At 34.5% G+C, this 20956-nt stretch overlaps 1 protein-coding gene and 1 long non-coding RNA gene across 2 annotated transcripts in view; both read left to right on the top strand.

Annotated features, from left to right (window-relative positions):
• Positions 1–6816: 6816 nt before the first annotated feature.
• The window catches only part of LOC133878581 (glucan endo-1,3-beta-glucosidase, basic vacuolar isoform-like), a 51316-nt gene continuing 37176 nt past the window's right edge, over positions 6817–20956 (top strand). Inside the window, exon 1 of the mRNA XM_062317150.1 lies at positions 6817–6929. Coding sequence (XP_062173134.1) covers positions 6839–6929 — 91 coding nt within the window. The 5' untranslated portion in view covers positions 6817–6838. The remainder of the gene's footprint in view (positions 6930–20956) is intronic.
• LOC133877525 (uncharacterized) lies at positions 9707–19795 on the top strand. Its single transcript, XR_009901761.1, has 3 exons — positions 9707–9721; positions 10985–11399; positions 19514–19795. It is a non-coding gene; the product is annotated as an uncharacterized LOC133877525 (long non-coding RNA).

Raw genomic sequence — 20956 nt, 5'->3', positions numbered from 1 at the left:
ATAAATCCAAAGAGAATGAAAATTAAACATTTGTAAAAATAATGTACAAAACATATACAAGAAATGTTCATCTCTCGGGTTAATTCTTTCAATACCGCTTATTAAATTGAAATGCGTGACATCGATTTAATATACTTGATTGAGGGAATTTCTTCGGATTGAGGTTGAAGAAAATTTTTGCCCTTTCGAGCGAATTATTCATTCTTCTAACTCTTTTATTTATTTATTATTATTATTATTCTCTTTGACCTTTCTATCAAACAAATAATGAAACTGTCAATTTTAATTAATTTTGTTTATGAGTATATTATTCAATGAATTACATTAAAGCCATCTTTGTTATTTTTTCCAAAGAAGAAGATTAATTGTTCATGTTAACATCATTTTGTGCTTTTTATACTTAAATTGACATTTTGATTGATACCCAAGAGACATGCTTAAAGTTACATCCACTTGTGTGTATATATATAAATACACACTCAACTTGTAATAAACATGGTAAGAAAGCTATTTGAATCTCTTTTCTGTTATATTTAAACTAATTATGTGAAAACAATCTTTAATTATAATTCAATGGCTATTGTCAGTTTGTCACTTGCATGGAATTTTGACTAAAATATTCAAAAATAGAAAAGAAGGATGCAAAAACTGGCTTAAACTTAGATTAGGAATAATACAGGGTGTTGCTGCCGATTATTGATCCATTCCATTACATCCCTAATTCTACAAGGTCTGTTGTGGAATTGAATTCGTTAAGATTAAGACACGTGTTTCATTATGTCATCCGATAACACATTTCCCAATATAAAAATGGGCTCAAGCCAAATTCACTACACAACTAGTACTAGACTCCGGGCCAAGTTCGCCTTCCCACCCAAGCCAAAGGTTTTTTCCAAAAAAAAAAAAAAATTAAATTAAATTTTACTCTTTTTTTTTTTTTTTTTTTTCTTAAGTTTTGGCCCTTTCAAATGATTTTTTTTTCAATTTGGCCCCTCTAAAGACTAAAAAGTTGGCTTCACCCTGACTAGACTAAAATGATATTAGTTTGCTAAAACTTCAAGGGAACAAAGAAGAAATAAAATACTATTGAGAATTGACCAATCATTATCTATTGAATTGAAGTATCCCTCAATAATGGAACCGGATCTTCGGTTCCTTAAGAAAAGGGATAAAATTTTTCATTTTATTTATTTTATTTTTTTAAAGATAATTTTACCATCTTTTACATGGAGAGAGCCGGTTCTTAAAAAAGAAAAGAAAAAAAAAAAAAAAAAAAAAAGGGAGAGGGGGGGGGGGGGGGGGTAGGGGAAGGGGGGTTCATTTCTTTTTTTAAAGACAATTTTACTCTCTCTTTTTTAAAAAAAAAAAAAAGAAAAAAAGAAAAAAAGAGAAGTGTCTCCTCTTTAGATCCAAATTCCTAAAGAACATTGATAATATCAATGTTATCCTTTGTAGCCTATCAATGACACGTGTAGTGGGGGCTAGCCATATCAAGTCATCAACAATGAAATTTTTTTCTCAAAATTTAATAGTTGGCTTTAATTCTACAAGTGTTCCTCTCCTCCTCACAAACACAACCCAACTGCGTTGACTATCCCTTCATGGCAAGCAAAATGATCACCACGATTTCATCACTTACAAGGTTCCTCTTCTATTTATTTTATTTTATTATTTTTGTTATTATTGTTGTTGGATCTGTGGATCCGAGGCCTCACCATTCAAATATACTATGGTTGGTTGCACCACACGTAATCTCTTCCCATACCACATCAACAACGGTCTCTTTGATTCCGACCGATGGTTAACCGTTTTAACAGTTTGACGTTGTGTGTAGAGACGATTAGTAGTTTCTCAACAAAAACCAAATGTCGAATAGACGGTCGAGAAGTGCCCGAGGTAACAAGGGCAAAACATCTAACCCTTCTGGCGTCGAGACCTCCAACTCACCTGGTATCGGAATCTCTAACTCTCGTGGTGTGAAACTTCCAACTATAACACCCCTAGATTAAATAACTAGTAAATAACCTTGAGTGTTACTACTATCCTTCATTGTCCAAAACTTGTAAATTAAACATCAATCATAACATAAAAGCATATAAGGTTGTAGATAGCTGCATCTACCTCTCAATCTTATAGAGCAGTCGTTAAGGCCTCCTCATTTGTAAAACATATGTTTTAAATGTGAAAAAATAAGTCCACGACTTAATAAGTAAGTCATGCGAGAAAGCATAATTAAACCCATCCTTTACGGAATATGTGAGTAAATAGGTTTCACGCATTACAAGTTCTTAAGAGGAAAGTAAAACAGAAAATCATGCTTATGTGCTCAAGTATACATATTGATACATGTACATAACAATGGTCATAACTCTCCTCAACATGTATTATTCATACCCTTAATCCTCTTATAGTAAGATTTGCACGTCTTATGAGACCTGTAGTACAACCTTGGTGCTCAGGTGTTGCACAACGCGATATCCACTAGTTGATTGATCGAGTCCAACTTGGGGTGACATAATGCAACCTAGTGATACCCATAATTGGTAACCTCACTCTGTAGGTGGTTGCACGGATCGCAATAGCACTCGGATCCATTAGAACAAGAGTTCGAATGAAGACATTGTTAATGACTTTGGCTAATGGAATGGAATTTTTGGTGTGACAATTAATATAGTTCGTGAAGGTAACGTGTAAATGAGTGATAATTGAAAGAGGTTAAGTGTAATTAACCATTTTTTATCCGAGTACTTGAACTCAATGACACGATTAACCAACCTTTGTAACGATAATTTAATAAAAAAAATTTCAAGATTGTTATGTCAATATTGTCATTTTCTTAAATAACTTGTGCCTTCTTTGTATTTTGAACAAGGATGAAGCTATAAGGGAGGCCGGGGGCCATGGCTCATCTAATTTAAAAAAATTTATTGAACAAATTTTTATTAAGTGAAATATATATTTTTTAAACTTAAAAATCAAGTTTGATCCCTATTAAAATTAAATTAGATTATGTCCCTACCTATCAAGCGATTTCTCGTGCGAGGATGTTGGTGGAGAAAGATTATAAAAGGCAATACGTAGGGCAAAAGCCGGGATAAGGAAATTGCTAATAATTTTGGAAGCAATTGTGAGATAACTCATACGAGATTTACCTGCTTGAATAAATGACTGAATAACCTAAAATTTATTTAGCCAAATAGATTTCATTTAGACTCTCTCACAATTTGTAGATCCAATCTTGACTACCAAATGGGTCTTCTTTTCTTTAGCCTAAATATAGACCCCAAAAGGCCTTGTTTACACAGTTATTGGACTTTGTGGAAGTCTGCCTAAAATGTTTGATCCCAGGGCTTCTTATTAGAGGTCTGATCGAGCCCAAGCTGCAATGGGTCATTTGGGATCACATTGGATGTTTTGTTAGAGATAAAGTTTTTGTTAATAATCAGGTGTGCAGCCAAAAAAAAAAAAAAAAAAAAAAGAGAAAAATGAAATTTAGTCCACGATTTAATTCAGTTATTGGGTTTTCAATTTCAACAAATAGTTTCTTAGGTTTTACTCCAATTCATATGGGTCATTCTTTCAACTTGTCGTCCAATTAATTAATAATTTATCAATTAGACCAATAAATTACTGTTATGTGGCTCTCATTTGACATGAATATTATATATGATAAATTCATTTTAATTACAAATATGCATTAAATAAAAAAAATAAAAAAAAGAAGTCGTCAGGGGTGGTTGCCCCTCGCTTGGGGGGTGGGTTAAATTTTTTAGTTACATAAATTAGTAATCTAAAGTAAATTTGTCATGCAAAATTTACGGTTGGCACTTATCGAGTTAAATGTGAACCAGGTTTTATCATTATATTGGTTTGACTTGACACATTGTAAATTAATTATACGATAGGTTGATTAGGCTTATTTAAAATCAAATTAAAACCTAAGAACCTAATTGTCAAATTTGAAACCCAGAGATTAAATTGGAATAATGCAAAAACCCAAGGACTAAATTTGACTTTTTCAAAAAAAAAAAATGAACAGTAATTCTAAGTTTCTAACTGTTAAAATATTAATTAAATGATTAAATTTATCTCTTCCTATCAGCTTAATCTTTTAAGGATAAATGGTGATTTAATATGGTATTAGAGCCAAAGGTCCTGAGTTCGAACTTTTACTCCGTCGTTTATCTCTCATTTCAATTAAATATTTAATGTGTTGGACCTCACATATTAAAATGAAGTTTGAGCCCACGCATGAGGGAGTGTGAAAGTATTGATTAAATGATTAAATTTTATCCTATCAACTTAAACTTTTAGGGATAAGTAGTGATTTACCACTAACATATTAGAAAAGTTAGTCCCACATTGAAAAGATGAATTGCCCACATGAACTGGATGAATTATGAAATAACTCATGAATGCTAAGTCTCACATTAGTTCATTACAATATGAGACCGTGTTTTATAACTTATAAGTGATTTTAGGGAATTTTAATTGCAACTTAACTATTTATTTTTAAAGTGATAACACAAATATGAATAACATTTTTTCTAAGTCGTTACAAATATAATTAGAGCAACCCAGTAACTTCACACCTATTAATACTTATTAGACAGAACAATGTAGCACACATTAATGGTTATTTTGAAATTTAAATGAACACTTAGCTGCGTTACTGCTTATTAGACAGAACAATGTAGCACACATTGATTGTGCCTTGAAGATCGGAGCAATGTCGGTTGATGGGATGAATGGCAGGTACATGGGTTTTTTAATTTATAAAGAAACTAAGTTTCGTATGGTTTTGCGATTTTTTAGATAAAAAAATATGATTTTAAATTGAATTATAAAAAATAAATCGATTGAAATTACATTTTTAAAAAATTACGATATGAGAATATAATTTTTAAAAATGCAGTTAAACGTTTTTGGTGCATTTTAAATAACAAACTTCGTAATAAGAAAATGAGTAATGATTCAATGCCACCTAAAGATACAACTTTTCACCACCTTGCCTATGTGGCAAGGTGGTCTCCCACTACTTTTTGAGTTTTATTATTTTTAAAAAATAAATTAAGGTGAGGGACCACCTTGCCTAAAAAATTATATATTTAGATGGTAGTGAATCATTACTCTAAGAAAAATAGTTGAATGTAGACAAATAGATGTAGCAGAGACTTTATGGTTTATGTTGTAAGTTTGCTGTTCAGGATCTTGATGTTTGTGTAGTCTTTTTACATGCGATAGATGGAGTGATTGACGGGGTAAATGACAATGGAATTAAGGAAGGGAAATGATCTAAACACTCATAATGTACAACAATGGTACAACAATAAGACACAATGGGTCCCACCCCAATGTGTCTTATTGTTGTACCATTGTTGTACCCCAAGAGTACAAGTATCATTTCCCATTCGGGCTTATTTCCAATTGAACTCAGCTGGAGAGGATCCAAGTCCCTATATGGATGGAGCCAAATATTTGGTTGGGAAGGAGGTAAACAACAAATAAAGAAAAAAGTACATATATTATTCTCAAACTATCATTTTATTGTTAATGTCCTCTCTTAAACTATTAAAAAATATCAATGTTCTCCCTAAGACCAACAAAAAGACAAAAAGTACCATAATTTTTTTTTAATAAGACAAAAATGTCCTTATGAATTCAAACAAGAACTAAAAACTAAAAAAATTATTTTTTAACAAACAAATTAAAAAAAAAAAAAAAGAAAAAAAAAACGAGAAAAGCGATTTTTTCTTAACTAAAAATTATATATATAAAAAAAAATAAAACCAGTTTTTAAATTTTATTTATTTTTTGTATAACTTTTTGTTATTTTATATTTTTTTAATAATTTTTTTTTTTAATTTTAATAATTTTCTGAAGGGTATTTTTGGGGGAACATTGACATTTTTTGGTAGTTTGAGGGGGGACATTAACATAATTTGTAGTTTGAAAAGACATTGATAATTGAATGGTAGTTTGGGGGGATATGTGTACTTTTCTCAAAAATAAATTAAAATATATGGTCAAAGTATAAATACAAAATATACTAGGTGGGTTTGATATCTCTTCATCTTTAAGTTTTCAACACCTTCCTGAGTCTCTTATGTGCTTGAAAAAAAAAATGTATATTTTCTACAATACCTTTCTTCTTTATTCTCAACCCTACACTACATCATCTACAACACAAACCAATATTTCCTTTCATTTACCAGGTAATATCAGTAACAATATAGTGGAGCGGTGTTTTTCATGGCATGACTGAACCGCTTATTAACTCAAAATTTCTTCATTAAGATTCCAACTCCTGCAAAGATAAATGTTCTCAAGAATTTTTTTTTTTATTTTTTTTTATTTTTTTTAAATCTTCCTCTTCCCAAGTTCCTAGCACTCAAGAACGAACTTCCAAAAAAATATGCTAAGAAATTTGCTCATCTGTTTTCAGCCTGCACCCATACTTTAATTCATTTTTATTTCTTCAGAAATTATAGACTGTTTCACAAAGAACCAATCAACATAGATAAGCTCTAAAAGGCTTATTCATCTACACTTTAACAGCAAAAATAGGCCAAAATTTATAATGGGTATGACCAAAAATTAAATGATCAGGTAGGGGCCGAATAGACCGAAAATCAAACTATACTTATTCTTTTCTGTTCTTTTTTTCTTTTCTTTTTTTTCTTTTTTTTTCTTTTTTTCTTTTTATCAAATGAACTGGGGGCATGCACTACCGGCTACCCCAGCTCCATCTCTGGACGTCTAATATGCAACATTGTCTAGAAGTCAACAATTCTAAGCACTACATTGGTTTCTCATTTCCTTTATTTATTTTTTATCCATGGCTTTATTCAATGCAAAAAATAGCAAAGCTTTTCTGGCTCCCATATTCCTACTTGGTTTCTTCTTCATATCTGGCCTGGAATTAAAAGGTCTCTCTCTCTCTCTCTCTCTCTCTCTCTCTCTTTATACTGCATGCATTGCATTGTCTAGTCTTTGGATGTTGAGCTGTGTCTTGGTTTGAAAATTGAGGATCCATTTTTTTTCTAGGTCATGAGTTTGTCGCTCATTTTAATTAAGTATTTTATGTGATGGTGAGCGGGAGAGTTATAATATTAATTAAGCCCACTCTTTTTATAATTAAGCTTAAGTTTTAAGAATAAGCGGTGATTTGACTATACTTACCATAAGTTTAGCAGTTTCCATATGACTGTTTTGATAAGGAACTCCAAGCATGTGAAACTAAGGCTCCGTTTGTTTCGGCGTGAAATATTTGTTGAAAAATGTTTTCCGTATTTTTTAGTGGGACAAAAAATGATATTTTTGGTTTGACTAAAAAAGCTACTTTAGTTATAGTTTCTGTTTTTAAATTTCGAAACTAGTTTCCAAGTTTTAGCTTCTGATTCTCAAACTGCCGAATTGTTAAAAGTGTCCCACGTCGCCAAGAGATATATGACTTGGAAACTTTATAAGCCATGGTATCCTCTCCTCTCTCAATGCGCCTTTTAAGAGTAAGGCTCATGGACTTTTACATGCTATTAGAGTAGGTTATTTGGACGATGATAAGCCTTTCCCTCTCGATGTTGAACATGTGTTTGGCCAAAGTTGCCACACGTGAGGGGATGTGTTAAAAGTGTCACACATCGCCAAGATATACATGACTTGTGAATTTTATAAGCTATGATGTCTCATCCTCTTTCAAGACATCTTTTGAGAGTGAGTAAGAGCCATAAACTTTTATACGGATCGACCACCACCATAGGTTTCTGGAAGTCGTCCACCTTTTTTCGTCGTCGCTCATTTTCCGTACAAGAAATGTGTTGAAAAACTAGTGTTTAATTATTTCCTTTTGTTTTCATCCATGGCTTCATTATATATATATATATATAAATATACATACCGCAAGAAATGTGAAAAAAGAGAAAGTATCTGCATGGTATATAGGACAGAAATTTATTTCAAACTTGGAGGAATTTTTTTCAACTCAAATCTCTAAAAATACTACGTGTTCTTAGCATATGAGAAGTACTCAAACGATTCATGACACTTTTAAAAACCAAGTTGGTTTGGAAGAAATTTATATCCGTATATATATCCTCGGGCTCAACAATGAAAATGGAGGATATTTCAGTCATGTTTTGATTAAGAAAGAAGTTGTAATATTTTATATTGCTTTCTTTGAATTAATTACCCATTAAATCTTTGCTCAATACAATGCAAAAAGGTGCACAATCATTGGGTGTTTGCTATGGAGGAAGTGGCAATGGAGACAATTTACCACCTGACACAGAAGTTGTAGGTCTCTGCAAAACATACGGCATTGGAAGGATGCGCATTTACTCTCCATACCCAGAAATTCTCCAGGCCCTTAGAGACTCCTACATAGAAATCATGGTTGGCGTCACTAATGACAGCCTTCAAGCCCTTGCCGACCAATCTGCTGCTTCTGATTGGGTCCAGAGGAATATAACGGACTATTCTTCTAATGTAAAGTTCAAATACATTAATGTTGGAAACGAAGTAGATCCAACCAGTACAACAGCCCAGTTTGTTCTTCCTGCTGCAAAGCATTTACAAAGCAATTGCAGATTCTGGTCTGCAAAACCAAATCAAGGTCTCAACTGCTGTGGACACAAATTTGTTGGGTGTTTTTGATCCTCCATCAGCAGGTGCTTTCAGTGAGAATGCAAGGACATTCATGGAACCAATCATTGGTTTCTTGGTTAGTAATGGAGCACCACTCCTTGCCAACATTTACCCCTACTTCAGAGTTAGATACAATAACCAATCAGTCTCCAATGCCTTATTTAATGCACCAGGGACTGTAGTACATGATGGTCAATTGGAGTACCAAAATCTCTTTGATGCCTTGATGGATGCTTTGTATTCTGCTCTTGAGATAGCAAATGGAAGAGGTTTGTCAATTGTTGTGTCAGAGAGTGGGTGGCCATCTGCTGGTGGTGCTGGGGAAACTATTGAGAATGCTGGTACTTATTATAGGAATTTGATTAATCATGCGGAAGGAGGGACTCCAAAAAGGCTCGGAAATGCTATAGTGTAACGACCAAGAAAATAAATAGGATATTGAACAATTAATGAATTATATTTATTAACTAGATGGAACCAATAATTATACTTTTAATTAAGTGACAATATTTATGTTATGTGAATAAAATGAGTTTAAGATATAATAATGGAAATTGGAAAAATAAAATACTACTAATGGGTTTTTAGGAAATAATAAATAATAATAATAATAATAATAATGATAATGAGTCTTAGTTGGATAAATAATAAAATGTATGGGTAGAGTGTAGTTTAAATATATGTGGGGTTAAATGTTAATTATTAAATGAAAGAGTTTTAATAAAATGGGGTCCCACTTTAATTCACATAAGCTGAAGACTTTAAAAATAAAAGAAATCTCCCCTTTGCCACGTGGCATTACCTGGTTGGCTGGGAGGATTTCATTATCCCCTCTCAGCCACTCACATCGTGCCACGTTTCCCCACCTTATTCCTTTCCTTTTATTTTCTTTCTTTCTCTCATTCTCCCTCACGCACCTAGAGGTGGGCGCGGGCCAAATTGTGCCAGATTTGCATGTTTCCCACAACCCTCCCCGCAGTGAACGGGTTTGAAAATCGAGATCCGCAACCCACATAGTGAATGGTTAACCCGCTGGGCCTTGGGTAGCACGGATCGGGACGGGTTTATGCGGGTTCGGGTATTCCTTTTTTTTTTCTTTCTTTTTTTTTTTCCTGGGCCTAAAACCAGAAAAAATAATTCACAATCTTGCTAACCCAGTTCAAAAATTGAAAATCCCAATTGAATCAACTTCACCAGCAAACAAGAACAAGAAGAAAGAATCAGAATTACCAATTATAAAGAACTTTTTTATTCTTTTCTGTGATTATAGATTGAATGGATATGTGTATGTGAGAATGTAGAGATGGAAGTGTATATGAGAATGGAATAAGAATAGAGATGAAATTGATGGTGCAGAACTGTATTGAATGAAATCAAAGGTACACAATTTGGGCAATTTGTGACTTTAGTCGTGACTCTTATAATTTTTTCGGAAAAATTTGATGAAATCAAAAGCACACTCCTAGTCGTGACTCGTATAATTTTTTTGAGGAAAATTTGATGGTATGAGTATAAAGGGACTGCTGGGCGGGGCGAGTGTGCGGGTGGGAAAAAATTTAATACTGCAACCCGCCCCATAAATCACGGGTTGGCATATTGAAGATGGATAATTGCACCATTGATCCTTGTGGTATGCCATAATTATTTTTTACTCCCTATGATTTAAAAAGTTCATGGGAGGTCCTTGTGGTAAGCAATAATTACAAATCGATCCCTGGCGTCAAATTCAGTTAAATTTTTTGACAGATTTTGTTAAATGCCACGTCAGACCAATAAGAATGCGACACGTGCCCATCTTAATAAAATTTTTTTATTAATAAATAAATAAATAAACTTATTTTTTTAAAAAAAATTAAAATTAAAATTCAAAAAAAAAGAAAAGAAAAAGCAAGGGCAGTGGCCGCTGCGCGCCACCCTCGGCCAGCTCTGGGGGTGGCTGCAGCCTCCCCAAAGGCTGGGAGTGGCCATCGGGCCACCCCTAGTAGATCCAGGGGTGGCTTGCTTCTTCTTCTTTATTTTTTTTTTTGAATTTTAATTTTTTTTTAAAAATAAGTATATTTATTTATTTTTTAATAATTTTTTTATTAAGATAGACACGTGTCACATTCTTATTGGTCTGATGTGGCGTCGATGTGACATTTAATAGAATCTGTCAAAAATTTTAACAGAATTTGACGCTAGGAATCGATTTGTAATTATTGCTTAACACAAGGACCTCTCATGAACTTTTTAAACCATAGAAAGTGAAAAGTAATTATGGCATATTATAGGGATCAATGGTATAATTATCCCTATTTAAGATTTGCACTTTTCTAAAAATGTCTTATATCCATTATTGCAGGACGGGTTGGTGGGGTCGGGGCGAGTTCGCGGGCACGGGTGGGTTCTGCATACCCCTGTGACGCACGGCCTCTTCTTTCTTCCTCTTCTCTTTTCTTTTCCCACCCGACACCATCATCTTCTCCCTCTCCTCTCTCCGTTCCTCCCATTTGTTCCTTCATCTCTTCTCTTTCTTCTTCTTTCGTCGGCAGAGAGGGAAACACCGAGAGAGACGATCGGAAGACCGAGAAAAGCCGAGACCCGTGACCCGATGAACCCGAAACCAACAGAGAGATCCGATCCTTCGGTGGGATGTCGGAGGTCCGATCTTCCAGCGATTTCCGGTGGGTTGTTGATGGGTCGACACCGTCGAAGCCAAAGGTGCGATTTCCAGGGATTTCCGGTGGAATTTTCTGTGTAGAACGAAAATCCCCTATGTAAGTAATTTCCTGTAAATCCTTGTGATTTTACTTGTAATTATTGTTAATTTATGCTAAGTATTTTGAGGAGGGAATTTCTAGAACTATATGGTTTCGGTCGGCCGATTGCTTGTGTTCGGCCGGTTGCTTGGTGTGGGGTGTGATCTCCCCTGTTTCGGCTGATCATGGGTATGGAGTTGTGTTTATGATATTGTGGATTTTAGGTATTTTCTTGTTGGACCCGATTGTGTGTGTGTATGATTGGGAGTGGAATTTGATATGGGATTTTCTTGTGTTCTGCCTTCGCTGGTTACTGTGATGACTTGGTGATGGAATTTCCATTTGGTTTCATGAAGGTTGGACCATGTGGGTTGTTAGTGTTCTTGAAGTTGAGTTTTGGAATGGTTTGAAAATCTGGTTTGTGTTTATATTTTAGGGTTATTGCCAAACGAAATGGAGATTTATTTGGGTTTACTTGAGATGAAATTTTAGGGTTTCATGGGGGCTGATTTTGGGATTCTTTGTTGTAGCCGTGTGTGTTGGAATGGTGAATTCGTAGTGTTGTGTTTGTGACTTGTGCTTTCACTATGAATTTATGTAGTTTTGTAAGGATGGGGTTTAGATTCTGTCACTAATTTCCAAGCAACTGAATTGGATTGTTAGATTTGTAATATGTTGGTGTTAATGGCTCTATGAATATGGATTTTAATGGCTGAATTCTTGAGTATTCAAGGTTTGTGGGGGGGCATAGGCGACGAATTCAAATACCACTTGGTCAGTTGGTCCAAGGTTTGTCTTCCTATTTCTGAAGGTGGTTTGGGCATTAGAAACTTGAGAATTTTCAACAAGGCGCTGTTAGGGAAGTGGTTGTGGCGTTATGCTTATGAGAGAGAAGCTCTGTGGAAATCCGTGGTGGATGCGAAGTATGGCTCTACTAGGGCTGGTTGGTGTTCCTTAATTCCCCTTGGGTCTCACGGTGTGGGGAGTTGGAAGAACATTAGGAAGGGGTGGAGCTTGTTTTGTAGATATACCAGACTTATCTTGGGCAATGGGTCGAGGATTCGTTTTTGGGATGATGTTTGGTGTGGAGAGATGTCCCTCAAGGAAGCCTTTCCAGTTCTATATGATATAGCTTGTGTCAAGGATTCTTTGGTAGAAGACCATTTGGTAGTGGTAAGTGGCACCTATCAGTGGGATGTCAGATTTTTCCGTGATGTTCACGATTGGGAGGTGGACGTTATGGCTTCCTTTTTTTCCTTACTGTATTCATCCAAGGTGGCTCAAGATAGGGGGGACAGGCTTTGGTGGACCCCCTCTCGCAAAGGGCTTTTTGATGTTAGATCATTCTATAAGGCTCTTGCCTGCAAAGAAGCTTCTTTTTTCCCCTGGAAAAGTATTTGGCGGACTAAGGCCCCATTGAAAGTGGCCTTCTTCGCTTGGACGGCAGCGTTAGGGAAAATCCTCACCTTGGACAACCTCAGGAAGAAGCGTGTCATTGTGATTGATAGATGCTGCATGTGTAAAATGACCGGGGAGACTGTGGATCATCTTCTTCTTCATTGCGAGGTTGCACGCGCTCTTTGGTATGTCATCCTTAGCCGGTTCGGTCTGTATTGGGTGATGCCTTCTCGGGTGTTAGACTTATTTGCATGTTGGTGGTCGGGGGGACGGTCCCGTAGTGCGGTCGTGTGGAAGATGGCTCCTTGTTGTCTTATGTGGTGCTTGTGGACGGAACGCAACGATAGACAGTTTGAGGACAGAGAAAGAACCATAGAGGAGCTCACTTCCTTTTTTCTTCATTCCTTGTACTCCTGGACGGCTGCGTATTTAGCACCTCTAGAGATTAGTTATAACGATTTCCTTGTATTGCTTTCTTCTTCTTCTTCTTAATTGTCTCTCTTGTATACCCCCTGTATACTTGATTGCGTTTTTCGCTTTTCTAATAAAATTTTCTTCTTACTTATCAAAAAAAAAGTATTGGTGAGTTGTAATTTATTGATGAAGGTTGTAATTGATTTTAAGTCGTTTATTTAGGAGATTAATCCTATGTATTGGATTTGTTGATACACTTTGAGTTGAGACTTCATTGTGATATTGGAGAATGTAATTGTTAATTGTTGATGATGGTTATTGTGGAATTTTGGTAGAGGTAATTCCAATTAGAGGAGATTGATCTTGTTTTGTAAATGAGTTGATTTTTGACATGGGTTTGGATGTTTGGTTGTTATAGGGCCGAGTATGTATGTGTTAATGTGAAATGAGACTTTAGTGATGACATCTTGGTTATGGTTTGTTGAATGAGATTTTAGTGTTGTGTTCCATGATATGCTTATGAGTTGGATATTCTAGGTGTTAATGAAGTTGAATTGATTAAGGTTGATTATGATAAATAATTGAATTCCTTGCTATAGATTATTTAGGTATTTTGGTTATGTAATGAGGTTTTAGGCCATGCCTTTATTGAGTTGGGTTGTTTGGATTAGTCACATGTTATGGGGTCAAGAGAAGAAAGTGAAACAATTAATGAAGAAAATGGAATAAATAAATAGGCAAAGTGTGATAAAAGAATGTATATTACAATATGTGATTACAAGTTAGTTTAATATGAGTTATTAGATTAAGATGTTATATAAGATTAATGTCTTATAGCGTAAATTACTTAGATGGTTAGTAGCTAATAAAGATTAAGTACTAAGTATAATAGTTAAAATGAGAATGCTTTAAAATGGTAAATTGTCCAAATAACCTTAAGACAAAAAATACAAAATAGTGATATTATAGAAATACATAATAGGTTCCAAAATCAATTAGTAATGTAATTATATGATTAATGTGTTTATTATGTATAATGAAATACCTAAGTGTGTTATGAGGCTATGTTTAGCTTAATAAGCATTCTATACATATATGTATATGGACCGAATGCACTTTGTTAACTTCAGGGGATAAACAAGCTATAAGGATTAACAACAATTAGTAGGCAAATAAAATAGTAATTACACCTTATTGTTAATAACAAATAAATACGAACATAGAACCAATGATTAACCTAATAATAGCCTAAGGTATATAGCTAGCTTTAGAAGCGGGTAGTGCGACGTGTGAGCACGCGGGTAGTCTATGTGTCATAGAGTGTAGAGTTCAATAGCATAGTCTAATGTTACCTATGTTTGCAGGATTGTGTCATGATTGGAGACTTTAATTGGTTCTCCAATGTAGAGTTCAAGTAACTAGAACACGGGGAAAATGTTGGAGTCAAGAGTCCAATGCAGCCCGGGTGATATTCTACTCACTGAGAATTATTATTTTCGTATATAGTGGTTTGCAAAATATATATTGTTTTACAAACCCGAACCAACTGTATGTTGATTATAATATGTTTTAGATGATTTGAATACTTTTGAGTATTTTGAAATTATGATGATGTTTTGAAGTATGAATATGATATGTGGAGTTTGAAATGAATGGTGTGACTGTATGATATGGTTGGGAACTTTGTAATTGTGATTGCATTGTAACATGAATGTGATTTTTGGTGTGAGTATATAATTGGGGAACATAATGCATTGCATGCTTAACGGCACAACATGGTTACTTGCGTGCTTAATTGCACAATCTTGAGTGAACGGACTTTATGTAATGTGAGTGAACGGACTCTATGTTGATGTGGGTGAAAGGACCCTATGTTAATGTGAGTGTACGAACTCTTATATTACTCGAGCCATGGCTCATGATACTCGCATATGCATACATATATTGTGATCTGTTGAAATGTGTTGCATGTCTTATATGTTGTAGTTTTGCTAAACGTATTAGTTGCATGATTTAAGAAGCATTGAGTTTGGTTGTGCCTAGATGTTCACATTGTTCAGAGATTAGAATGTTATGTCTTGGTATAGTAGGCAGTTGTCATTTGTTCTTTAGCAAAACGTGCTCGTATGATCACACTGAGTTCAAAGGCAATGAGTCTCAATGTATTCAAGCGTGGTGTTACCGATAACTGAGAATGCAAATGTCTTTTTATAACTTTTTTTTTTGATAAGTAATAAAAGTTTTATTTAAAAGCGTAAGGCGCCCCTGAGTACACCGGAAGTATACATAGAAGCAAATGTTTTTTTATAACTAAGCTAAATGTCTTGTTTTAATATTTCCAAAATGCATTAAGCCTTAATGTACTGGGAGACAGGTGTTTCATCAACTAAGGATGCTAGTGCTCTGTATAGATATGTCTTGAGCATCAATGTATAGTGTATTGGTACTTCTTAGGCATGGGATGCTTGTGTTTTAGTGCAGCAGACTAAGTGCCATTATTTAAGTTCAAGTGTAAAGACCAAGAAAAATAAATAGGGGATTTAATGTTAGTAAATTATATTTATATATAGGATGAGACTAATAATAAATTCTAAGTAGATAAATTTATGTGATTGGAATAAAAATGGGTTTTTAGGAAATAAATAATAATAATGATGAGTCTTAGTTGAATAAATAATTAATTGTGTGGGTAGATTGTAGTTAAAATTAAATGTGGGGGTTATATATTAATTGTTAAATGATAGAATTAATAATGTGGGGGTCCTAGTGTAATTTATAAAAGTGTGGGCCTTAAAATTAAAGGAAATCACCCCGTGCCACGTCACGTTACTCGATTAGCTGGTGAGGATTTCATTATCCTCTCCCAACCACTGAGACACTTATACGTGTCTCTCCCTATCTCTTTTCTTTTTCCTTTTTTCTCCTCTCTCTCGGTCACATGGCAGCAGCTCCCAATTTCTTTTCTTTTCTTTTCTTTTCTTTTCTTTCTTTTCTCCCCCTCTCTTCTCTGTGCTTCCGCACACCTCTCTCCCTTTCTTCCTCTTCTTTTCTTCCTTTCCTCTCTTGATTCCTCTACGCAGCCCTTCCCCAGTTCTCTCTCCCGACTTCTTCTCTTCCCCTTCTCCCCTTCTCTCCCGTCACACACAGAGAGCCCGTGAGAGAGCTAAACCCGAAGAGAGAGCTCGAGAGAGAGAGATGAGCATAGAAAGAGACCTAGTCCGTGAAAGGCTGAGATGTGAAGATGGTGAAGCCGACAGTCCATATGGGGGGATTCGGCTATGGGTAATATGAAGGTAAAAATTATCTTCCCTTTAGCTTTTAGATTTGAATTTCGGTTGAAGTTTTGGAGGTGAGAACCGAATGGGTTCTCGAGTTTTTGATTGGGGTCTATGGGTTTCGGTAGTTATGGCCGGTTGAGTAGATTTCGGTTTTGGTGGTAGTTCTTGTGGCTTAGTTTGGGTTATTTGGTTTATTCTTGTTTAAAAAATGAATTGGGTGAATTTTATGAGCATGTTAAGTTGTTTTCTTTTCTGATTGTTGTTGTAGATTTGTTGATTTGGTTGGGGTAGCCGAATGGAGTTGTGTGGTGATGTTGAAATTTCGATTATCCGAATTTAGGGTTTGATTTGGAGCATGTGTATGATCATGTGATTTTGGGTGCTTGTAGGTTTAATTAGTTGCGTTTATGAGTTTAATTTATTGGTTATTTTGCCTATGTTGAGATTAGGTTCGTTTGACTTTGGGTTGTATTTTATGAGTTTTGATTGAGTGTGGGGGATGTTTAGAATTGGTATGGAATGTTAAAGGTTAGTTGGGAAGAGCTTGGAGTGGATTTGAGGTTTTATTTTATTAGAAGAACCGAATGAGTTGTGATTTAAGGTTGGGTTCCTTATTATTGTTGAGATGGCATATTAATTATGAAGTTGCATTAAGCTATGGTTGTTGATGATTGGTGCTATGAGGTTTTGGTAGAAAATATACCATTGCCATCTATGTAAGGGATTGAGTTCAATTGTACATGGGTTGTATTTTGAAAGTTTGGATTTGGTGATTCCTTGTAGTGGCCGATTATATGTAGTTTTGGTTGAGAGGATTTTGGTTGGATTTGTGTATATAGGCAAAGGAGAAGGTGGTTTTGGGGAATGTATGTGTCTATGTAATTTTTATAGAAAATCTATGTATGTGCCTTAAGCTTTCTTTAGTAAATGGATATGTTACAAATGGAATTATAATATAATCTAAGATGAATTACTAAGTTAGTACTTTAAATAAGAATAAGGCTCCATAGTCTAAGTACTCAAGTATTTGTTAATAAAAGAATAAGGTGTTGAATAGGATGGTTTAAGATGAAAATGTCATGGAATTTATAGTTGAATCCAATTAGGTCCATGGTCTATTAAATTAATTAGGTCCTATAATCTAAACTTCTTAAATGATTTGTAATTAATAGGATAAAGTATTAGATGTAAGGTTAAGATGAGAATGTCATAAAATTGTAAATTGCCTAAAATAATCTTAAGACAACAAATATAAATTAGTAATATTATAGAAACATATAAATAGGCTTTGAATTCATTCGGAGTAGTAATTAAGTAACTAATGCACTTATTCATGTGCATTAAATGTACTTAAGGGTATTATTGAATTAGGCTTAAGCTTAATAAGCATTTGATATATATGTATATGTATATACGTATATGGACCAAATAAGGCTTAATAGCTAATAGTCATAATAAGTGATTAAGTACCTAATTCACCTATCCATGTACACTAAGTGTTTTAGTGTATCATCAGATTAGGTTTAGGTGTGAATGTTTATATATACCTGTGCATATGTATGAGTTAAATATATATAGTTGACTTAGTAAATAAGTAACAAGTTATAAAAAGGATTAACAATGATAATGTGATACAATAATAATAAAGAAGCTATAATAAATAGTAAATACATTTTATAGTTAATAAACAAGATAAAAGAGGAACAAAGAATCGATGATTAACCTAATGATAACCAAGGGTACCTAGCTAGCTTTAGGAGTTGGTAATGCGACGTGTGAGTACGCGGGTAGTGTTGTGTCATAAAATATGGGATTCAATAGCTTGTCTGACATCATAAATGTTTGTAGGCTCGTGTCATCATTGGAGACTTTAATTGGTTCTCAAATGTTGTATCCATGTAACTAGAATCCAAGGGAATATTCGAGTCAAGAGTCCAATGCAGCCAAGGTGAGTATTCTACTCACTGAGAAGTATTATTTTCATATATGATGAATTGCAAAATATATATTGTTTTACAAACCTGAACCAACTGTATGTTGATTATAATCTGTTTTGGATGATTCGAGTACTTTTGAGTATATTGAAATTATGATGAAGTTTTGAAGTATGAATATGATATGTGGAGTTTGAATGAATGGTGTGACTGTATGTTATGGTTGAGAGTTTTAAAAACTGTGATTGCAATGGAACATGAATGTGATTTTAGAGTGAGTATAAAGTTTGGGAACATGATGTTTATGAAATTGATGCATGAATGAAAGGTGTTTGAATTGATTTAAAGGGTATGAATGTATGCTGTGGTTATGATTTAAATTACGCAAATATTGATTGATGAATTAATGTGTTAAGCTGTTTATGGATACTTATTGAAAGCATGATAATGAAATTGGAAAAGATATGCATTGTTTTAAGGTATGAAGCATGAGCATATAAATGCTTAACATGGAACGAACTGAGGTTTACAACCTACGGGAAACGGTAATCTCAAAGGGACAAGTCTTTGGGGCAAGCCCCACACAGTTCGCTACCTCGAGGCAAGCCCCATACAGTAAAACTTGCATGAGTATTTATATCGTTGTTTATATGAGTGATGTTTTTATACTATGAGTAGTTTTGTTAGACGTATTAGTATGCATAAGAATCTCAATGGAAAAAAAGCTTATTTATATTTGTATTGGATGGTTGTATGATTTAAATGCTATTTTTTTTCTAAGTCTCACTGAATCAAAAGTAATATAGTAGGTGAGGATGTATGTAGTTGTTTCCAACAATGAACTTTTACGTATAAGTCTCAGCTGCATAGTATGCTTAAAATGTTTTCTATTAGTCGGTGTTTGCTGTATCAGCTATGGGGTTTTTCAAACAAAAGTTTATAAAATTGGTAGCTGTTATATTGTACGCATGACTAAAATGGAAAAGTTGGTTCTTTGCGAAAACTCAGTGAATAGTATACGTATGAGATCTTAGTGTAATTATTTATGCTAAGATGGTGGGCTCAAAATTTCACCTGTGAGGATGCGGCAACCCCCGCAACCGTGCAGACTCTAATGTTGTGATTGCAGGTACTCCGGTGTAATGGATGGTTTGGAAGCAATGTACTCTGGATGTTATGACCGAAGCTTGTCGTGACGGTCATAATTGCTGGACCACAGGTGTCCACTGTTTTATAGGTTTTATTTATGGCTTGTGACGCTTGTGTCACTTGTTATTGTATTAACCATTGCTGTTGTGTAATTAATGTGTCTGATTTGAGGAAAGATTTAAACAGATAGATGTAATATGGCTATTTGGTTATGATTAGATCGTTGTAGAGTTTATATTGTGATTTCCTCTATTCAGGTTTATGTTTTCCGCTGTATGATTAAATAGATGTTACTCTGATTTACCAGGTACATATTATGGGGTATGTACCATATGTTGGCTTTGCGACACATCGTTGTGCCACTGTGAGGACTTGTTTATGTTTGTATGAAAGAAAAAAAAAGGGTTGTCACACTAAGGGTTATGTGCATGCGAATGACCTCGTGTATATGTAAACCTAAGCAAACAAACCACAAAGTAATATTATAGATGGATCAATATGTGGACACTTCCAAGGTGGGATGATTGGAACTTCTATATATGTTCATAGCTACATAGTATGCTTGAAATTTTTTCTTTTAGTCAGTGCTTGCTATATCAGCTATTGGAGGTTTTTCAAACAAAAGATCATAAATTGGTAGCTGTTACAGTGTATGCGAGACTATAAAGGAAAAGTTAGTTCTTTGCGAAAACTCAATTAGTTTAATATTACTGAGGTCTCAATATGTTTTATATTGAGGCGGTGGGCTCATAATTCCACCTGTGCGGATGTGGCAACTCTCGCAATCGTACATATTCTGATGTTGTGACCGTAGGTACTCTAGTATAGTAGATGGTTTGGCAGAAGTGTACTCAGGATGTTATGACTGAAGCTCGCCGCGACGGTCATAATTGCTGGACCACGGGTGTCCACTATTTTATAGGTTTTGTTTATGGCTTGTGACTCTTGTGTCACTTATTATTGTATAAACCATTTATGTTATGTATTTAATTTGAAGAAAGACTTAAACAAATAGATGTAATTTGACTCTTGGTTATGATTAGATCGTAGTAGAGTTTATATTGTGATTTCCGCTATTCAGGTTTATGTTTTTCGCTGTATAGTTAAGTAGATGTTACTCTGATTTACCAGGTATATATTATGGGGTATGTACCATATGTTGGCTTTGCGACACATCGTCGTGCTACTGTGAGGACTCGTTTATGTTTGTATATATATAAAAAAAGGGTTGTCACAGCAAATGGTATCAAAGTAGTTAGCTCTAGGGTTTGTTAGAAAATCGGAAATTTAGGTTTGTGTTAGAGTCTAGGGATAACAAAAGAGCCTTAGAAATTTAAAAGCTTCAACAAAGATAAAGATATTTAAATGAAATCCTTTGGGTGCATTTTTGGATTCTTGTAAT

This window comes from Alnus glutinosa, chromosome 9 (genome assembly GCF_958979055.1).
Source record: "Alnus glutinosa chromosome 9, dhAlnGlut1.1, whole genome shotgun sequence".
Taxonomy (NCBI): Eukaryota; Viridiplantae; Streptophyta; class Magnoliopsida; order Fagales; family Betulaceae; genus Alnus; species Alnus glutinosa.
The sequence above is the reverse complement of the archived record's forward strand: the minus strand, read 5'-3'. Positions and strand labels throughout refer to the sequence as shown.